The 8,187-nt window shown below is 40.7% G+C and overlaps 1 protein-coding gene across 1 annotated transcript; it reads right to left on the bottom strand.

The window, feature by feature from the left end:
* Positions 1-995: 995 nt before the first annotated feature.
* Positions 996-6,301, bottom strand: LOC109404475 (ras-associated and pleckstrin homology domains-containing protein 1; the record flags this gene model as incomplete). Its single annotated transcript, XM_062843770.1, is given in 3 exon segments — positions 996-4,707; positions 4,773-5,148; positions 5,457-6,301. Coding segments are annotated over 3 exon segments (3,030 nt in total), but the record flags the coding sequence as incomplete, so codon positions are not given.
* Positions 6,302-8,187: the final 1,886 nt, after the last annotated feature.

Below are 8,187 nucleotides of genomic sequence, written 5' to 3'. Positions count from 1 at the left end.
TCGTGGAACTTGTTGTACAATCCGGAAGATAAAGCGTCTGGCTGATATCTCAGAAAAAATAATGGCTTTTAATATCATTGATGAGGAAAGCGCCGAATTTGAGTTTATGGCAGATTCAGAAATTGTCGCGAAAGTACAAAACCCTTCAGCAGGCGACAAGGAAACATACAACATGGACTTCAGTGTACTGGACGAAGACAGCATGAATGTTTCGGACCTTACTGACGATGCCTTCCAACCGGTTCCAGATGAATCCGCTCTGAATGATTGTTGATGTTATGGTCAGGTATGCTGAGGAAAACGGCTCAATTTTCATTGCGTGAGATGAGGTCGAATATCTTCGACAAAATGGTGAATGGAAAATCATCTTGAGCAAGTTGCTGAAGTCACTGAATTGAATGTTTTTGTCTTAAAATGTTTTAAAAAAGATCATCATCAATAAGGTTGTGTATAAATAAATGCAAGTTGAAAAGTCTCTTAAACAGTTTTCTATTTGTCATGCTGAAGGAAATCTAAAAAAATAGTAAATTTATTATACAATCCAAGGGGGGATACGTACCATGCGAAAATGATACAGGTTCGTGTTAAAAAATAACATGATTCCTCGACGAATCTTGGAAAAATAAGAGGTTGAAAAAATAATTTTAATTTTTTTATTCGCACAGCGGTGCAAAAAAAATCCGTGTAAATCGAGAATCGGGTGTAACGTTATTTAAAAAAAAAAACTGTGTTAAACTCAGCCTTCAGGTTCAGCACAGTTTTCAAACTCAGCTCCCAACCATATATCAGTTTGAAACAATAACGGCAACATCCTTATATTTATCGAGGATGGGAAGCAATATTTGTAAGAAAACCGTTGTTATTTAGACCAAGAATTTCAGAATCACAGCGCATTTTGTTCTTGCTGTCGACGGAGGAAGAAGACTGCGTTGAGGTAGATGATATTTAATTCTTGAATTTTCTCAATATGTTCTCTATAAAATGATTTAGAAAAACTAATTTTCGATTTTCCATATTTATTTGACGTACTTTGAATCGTTCCGCTTTCGTGTGTGTGTGTGTGTGTGTTTACAATAGAGATAGGATTGCGAAATATCGTTTACGAATATAGATTAGTTTCAATGATAAATTCATAAAAATTGAATTCTCATCATAACTCGCTCGCTCTCGCTCTTGCAGTAAATCTTTCCCGTTTTCCCCTCACTACATCGTCATCCAGTGTTAGATTCCATTATTCTCTTCTAGTGTTCTAGTATATTGGCGATCTCTTTTCCTCTCTGTGTCTGTGATATATATCTCAGTGTGGCATCATTTGACAGTGAATTGAAAATTAAAATAGTCGAGACGGCATGCATTTGATTCATATTTTTGTTCTTTTGCTTGTGGCTCTCCTAAATGGTACCAGCTAGTATAGTGTATTCAGTTGTGTAGCGTGTGTAGAGTTAAAAAAGCGGCTTAAATCGCTCTGCTCTAGAATAATCCGATTAAAAGTTGACGAAGGAAGTTCAGTTTTACGCATTGGCATTTGTTTCCGTTTTTAGCTGAGAGTATCCGATGCTTATGAATAGTTACTTTTGTCCTTACTCCACAGTATAAGCAACATTTAGCGGTTGGCTCCTTTAAGTTGATGTTTGTTCGCTAGGTTTCATATTGTATTCTATTGTTCTTTTATGTTATTTTCCTTTAATCTTTTTGAAAGCACCAATGTTTATTAATATTTTCTGTATATTTTAAAGTCCAATACGTGGACAGTACAAAACCGTTTATTCCAAAATTGCAAGTGTATAATATTTGATGTAAAAACTTCATCGCGTATAGTTTTATTGTTTTCCAGATAAATCCTATGTCATATAAACTACCTTTTCCAGTGCATATATCTTGATCCACGGTCGTTATTAACTAGCTGTGTTGTAAAATGGATGATTCTCAGCTAGATTCGTGGTGATGTGGTTCAGCGTACCATTCTCAAACCTAAAAACACTTAACAAATGAGTTCGTTTAGTATTAGAATGCCAAATCGAATATAGGTTTGAACTAACCGATCTATATTGAGAGGAATAGAACAAAACTCGGATTACAATCTACCCCAAATAGTACAACAATAAATATCTATGTTTACGATAGATTTGTTCACAAATTCAGCCTATGGCACATTAACTTGTATAAAATAGTTTTTTCGTCAAATCAATAATATATTTTACAGACATTTTATGAAAACTAAGCTCCACGAAACTTTGAACAAAAAATAAAACAGATAATGTACACATGTAGCCAAAATTTATGTCTAGTTTTTCTTTGAAGAATTCTCGATTCAAGTTAGTGTTTCGATTGAACGGTGATTGAGATGTGTTCTTATTATATTACCTAGTCCGAAATTAGTAAATTAAACAGAGAAAACTGCACTAAATCATCGATATAACCGGTTAAGATAAGCAGACGTATAATAATGTATGGGTGTATTTTGTGAGAGACATTTGTGTAAAATATATTGAATCTAGAGTACTTTATTCTAATATTTGCATTACTTTGAATAATAAATTATGTCACGGTCCATGTAACTCATCACAATTACAAACTCTCTTCGCATTGAGTTTTGGCAAATATCATGCCCGGCATATGTCTATTACGCGTGTATGGCGGCGATTATACGTAATTACTTTCGCTTTTTGACTATCTCCCAAGAAGTCATATAGTGACTAATCCCAGTCTCTTTCTTCTCTGCTTTTCTTTTAAGACAAATCGTATTTTGGATTGGAACATCCTTTCTACCTTCAACTACTATGTGTCACCTATTTACACTTCACTAACATTGCATGAAGACCCATTGGTAATTCGTTCACAACGGACGGTCCTCCTAACCGTCACCAGACAGTTGGAGAATCCGAGAAAGGCCCAATCTTATAACCTCTGATGGGGTACCGCGGTTGTGAGCTGTGTCTTTTCGCTTCGCTTCGGTGGTGGCGGTGGAGGCCTCTTTTTGATTGGCCCTGTTCCAGCGACCACTGGAGCCGAAATTGGGTAAGCCGGCTCGACGCCCATGTTACTACCCAGATTTTCATACATGCAATCGGAACCGTAGTGTTCCTGCACCCAGTGGCTCACGTTAGCCGATTCCCTGTAATAATGCGACGAATATTGTTCCGCCGGCAGATCCCGGAAGCCGAGCACCTCGTGGGGAGTTGTAGCCGGTTCCAGTTTACATTTTTGAGCAATCTGCCATTTCTTGTTCATAACCCTTTGTAAGTCTTTGAGGAAGTCCCTTGGAGGATTTGATGCCGAATCACTCAAACGCTTTGGAGATGTGTACGAAGTCGATAGACGAGTCGCTTCAGCGCGAGGCGGAGGTGCCGGAGGAGTTGAATATATGTCGCGCGATGTTCTACGCGGAGATATCGGTTGTTCCTGAATTTCGTCTTCGAAGCACACCTTTCGCCTCAGAAGCACTGGCGATTCGGCGAACGACACACTTTTGGCTGGTGGAGGAGGAGGAGTTTGTGCCGTTGCAACATCGCCGTTATACGGTGGAGGAGCTTTATATGGAGGAGCCTTCAGAGCGGATGGTTTCAAAGTCTTTGAGTATATCGGTTCGACCTTGACATTACTGTTGCCGTTACTGGTTACCGGAGCGGGCAACGTCTGACTATTGAACATCATGATTGATTGCTTAATACTACTAGTAACTTCGAGATTCTCGTTTGTTGGAGTTATGCTCTGTGGTGTAGAAGTCGAGGATGCTGTGCCAATTGTTGCAGGAGGTATTATAACTGCTGGTTGATGATAAATCATGTTGATGTCCTCTACCGTTGGCTGTGCAGTTACTACATTTGGCGGCGGCGGTGGCGGCATTTGGACACTAACTAACGATAACTGAGATCCACTAAAACTATTGTCTAACTCGTTTGGTGGTGGTGGCGGGGGTAGCGAATCTAGCGATAACGTAGAACCTGAGAAATTTGTACCGAGATCATCCGGCGGCGGAGGCAGCGAAAATGTGGAGTCTGACATACAGGAAGGCATCGCTTCCAATGGAGTGATCGTTTTCGTTGGCGTCGGAGGACTTACATTCTCCTGCTGAAGAATGCTCAAACTATTTTTCACTAAATTGCTACTAATAACTAATGTTGGCATCTGTTGTTGGATGACCGGAGTTCCGGGTACACTATTGGTCGGAGTTGGTGTCGGAGTCGAAGCCGATGAGCTCATGCTTTCTATCGATCCTCGATTGTTCATTGGTCGTCGTTTGAGAGTTCCACTATTGTTGCTTTCTTCGCTTCTTCTTCGGCTGTGACGACGCGTTAAGGTTCCACCTCGCTCTGGCGAGGTCGGTGAGGAATCATTCAACCGTGTAGTTTCTCCAACTTCTTTCAACTGTCTCGTCATAGATGTCAACGGTAAATTTGGCTTCATCGAGGGTTTCCGCTTGATCGTTCCGGTAGGAAACTCCGAATCGAATCCGTTATTCTCGTCGGATAGGCAACCGCTTGAACTTGAACTCGATGCACGAGACAGCCGACCGTTGTTGTGCGCAGGAACTAGATGGTTCGAACCGCTTCCGCTGCTGTTACTGCTACTACCGCTGCACTGCGACGGAACGGACGATACAATGCTACCCATGGAACCACTACGAGCCGATGATAGCTTATCCAGTTCCTCGCGAGCGAGATCTTCCGTCAGCGATCGGTGATTGTCCAGCAACTTCTTTCCGTACTGAAAGTACAAAAATATAACATTATCTTTTAACATAACCACAAATCACCATAAAATCAACTCACCTTTGTCACTCGAATGGCCGTCACCCAGGTTTCCAACGTGGCTGCATCCTCAGCGCACAGCATCTTCACCGACCGGATACCCTTGGCACCGGGAGGAACCTTGGGACACCGCAGCGCAAAGGTGAAATCCGTCGGAGATTTGTGCTTCTTCTTCCAACCAACACCTCGGTAGACCTCGTGTCCGGCAAACAGAGCCAAGCATAGGAGATCCTTTACCGAGCGCGTTTTCTGCTCTTTCGGGTAGTAGTGAAGGCCCGATGCACGCAGTACGAAGTGATACTTCTTCCAGCCTTTCTTCGAATCGCTTTTCAGATATAGGGGGCCCTCTAGCGGGATCTGATTGTTCCCAAAGAAGAACTCATCCAGAAGCATCGCCCTGTGTAGTAAGGAGAAAAGAAAGTAATCAGTTAAATAGGTATTCGATTTCTGAACCACGACATTACTATATTTGAGATCTAGACGTGACCAATGGCAGCGTCATCGGCGAATTGCAGACTTCTTCAGTGTCGAGCACTCGTTTCATTTATTAGATATTCTTTTGCAAAAGTGAAGTAATACAATTTTTTTTTTTAATTTAACTACTGATCCAAGTGAAACCAGATGTGTTAAATCTACGATCAAATTTTATCTTGAGACGTAGAGCTAAATAAAAAGATTAATGTCATTGGATCCAGCTGTACTAACCTGGTATGCTCGTCGTGATCGCTTCCCGGAGCCATCTGCGTTCCGGGCAGGAACAGTTCCGGTGTCTTGAAGAGTGACGTCTTGTCCGGTCGTTTAAGGAACATAACACGATTCTTGGAATCCCTACTCCACAGCATCAGATTGTCAACCAGAAGTTCGTGATCTTCGAACAGCCGCTCCATCTGGTGTTCAGGCAGGTGTTCCACAATGGCCCAAATGGGCTCCATCTGGACGTGGTTTTTGTCGGCAAGCAGCCGTGTGACGTGCCCGCAGGTCATCGTTTCATCAACCAGCAAGGATTTGGATGCACCGTCGGCAGAAAAAGCCTTCACAAACAGCCGCCTCACGGTGGCTTGCTCCAGTTTCTGCAGTGCCAGGTGAATTTTGGCCTGTTTGCCGGACTCGACGGCATTCGCGACATTTTGCTGGAGATTTTTCAAGTGTGAACTGACACTGCTGGACGCTGAAGACTCGCTGGACATGAGCGAAACGGTGTCACTGAATGCCGAATCATTGTCTGGACTGTCGGTTCGCGGCTCTCGCAGGGAACTTATACTGGCAGTGCTGTCCGGGACACTACTGCAGCCACTTTCCGACGAAATTGTGGCATTTGTGGCTGCTGAAATGGTCGAATTGGTCCGACTGTGGGTTCGGCCGTGACGCAATTCTCCCCGTTGCTCCAGAAGGCTCAACTCGCCTAGTATGGCATCGAGCTCGGCTTCGTGTGTTTCCTCCAGGTTTGCCATTGAGAATCGGTACGAATCGGTTCGTTCGGTCGATAGATTACTTTTCGGTCGCAGCTTGGCGACCGTGGACGTGACAGCTGGGTTGGCGATCTCTAGACCCTGCGGGTGAGAAGAGAGAGAAGAAAACTTGTTAGAATAATGTAAACTTTTGCACTAGAAATAAAATTTCATAGGAAAAATGTCAAGATCGTTTTCGAATTGGATCATACAAGATCAGTCATTTCCAGCCATTCACACGTCTATCGGTGATAACTAAAAAAACGAAAGCCAATAAAAATAAGCTCAAAGCTTGTCAAAGAATCCCGACTCTATTCTAGCCTTCGGAGACAACCCCTGCAGTGAGTTGCATTTCTTCATAAGTTATTCATTCGTGCGTCTAGCAGCGGGGGTGTATGGATTCAATTCTGTCGTAAACTATGACCACACACGTCCGTTCGGTGTACAGGTAGAGGCCTAATTTCCTAACTAAAGTAGTCGTCGTCGTCAACAAAGTGATCATGTAGGACTGCGCTGCAGCCCGAGCAGAGGTGAATATCAAACTAATAAGTATCAAATCACATAATCTGTTTTTATATCTTGTTTTGTTATTATTAACTTATCAAAGCATTACTTTTCCATAACATGTTTTGTTTGACAATCTTATTTTGTTATGATCAAGCTATTGATATACATACACCCATAAAATAGTATTTTAATCATATGTTTTGTTATGGAACAAATTTTGTTATTATTATACTATTGAGAGTGTACAAATATTTAATAAATAATAGCACATCACTAACAAGTTTTGAAATTAAAACTACATCATTCGAGATTTTGTTTACATCAGATTATTTACAGCATACCGTTCGTATGGTCTAATTTCCTCTAATTGGGACTGAACGAAACCAACCAAAAAACCAAAACCAAAATGAACCAAAAAAAGTGATTGGAATTAGGTGATGTCACGGTATCTTGATATTATTTCTTCTGTAGTTACACCCGATTCTCTTTTTGCAAATGAAGATTGTGGGTGAGGCCCAGTGAGCAAGCCATGATTTGTACATCTTGTATTATTTATTAAAAATTTCCACATCTTGTATTTTTCGTTGTGTAATTTTCATTTGATTTTATATAATAACTAGCCATGATTATTGATATGCTCCAAACGCTTGTTTTTTTATTCATCTAGGGTCTTGTACCATTTGGTCAGGTATACCTATTTTTGTCACTTGTATAGCATCAATTAAGTCAATTTCAAACCAATTGATTTGAATTTTTGTATAGGGTTAGATACTGTACGTAACTTATCGCGTGCGAATTATGTATGAAATTGATTTGGTTACAACGGCAAGTGCCAAAAATAGTTACACCTGCCCAAATGGTACAAGACCTTAGCATTATTACTTACGTTGTTATTAGTTTAATATCATAACTTATTTTGCTTTCGGATTATTATCAATAACTTTCAAAAAATAACATTTGTTATTGAAATATTTCCCACATTCATTGTTATTATGTTGTTATCTAACTAACAAAACATGTTATTGAACTGGTGTTCCAGGAACATTTTTTTGTTATGATATTTGTTATTTTGCCGCTTATGACAGTCAAGTTTATAACATAATTTGTTATGTTAATAACATGACAATAACCTATTTCATTACTCAGTTATTTTGCCAAAATAACACATTTTCTTATGCTGTTGTTATTACCTTCTGCTCGGGAGTCGCTAGTGGAATAAATTAAGAAAACTGAGAAAGCCGCCGCCACCAATGAAGCAAATCTTTGTCAATACGATCAAATCCCAATAAATCCGGTGGGCGAAATGGGCTGAGTAGGTGAGCTTCCATTTCACATGGCTGATCATCATTCCCCATGTGTCTGGACTGGACATTATATGTAGCTGCCACCAGCGGTGACGACGGCCACCTAGCACCACACAATTTCATAGTTTCAGTTAATGCAGTTAAAAGAACAATGTTGAAGGGAGATCGAGGTAACAC

The sequence above is a fragment of the Aedes albopictus genome, unplaced genomic scaffold (genome assembly GCF_035046485.1).
Source record: "Aedes albopictus strain Foshan unplaced genomic scaffold, AalbF5 HiC_scaffold_521, whole genome shotgun sequence".
Classification (NCBI taxonomy): domain Eukaryota; kingdom Metazoa; phylum Arthropoda; class Insecta; order Diptera; family Culicidae; genus Aedes; species Aedes albopictus.
The sequence above is the reverse complement of the archived record's forward strand: the minus strand, read 5'-3'. Positions and strand labels throughout refer to the sequence as shown.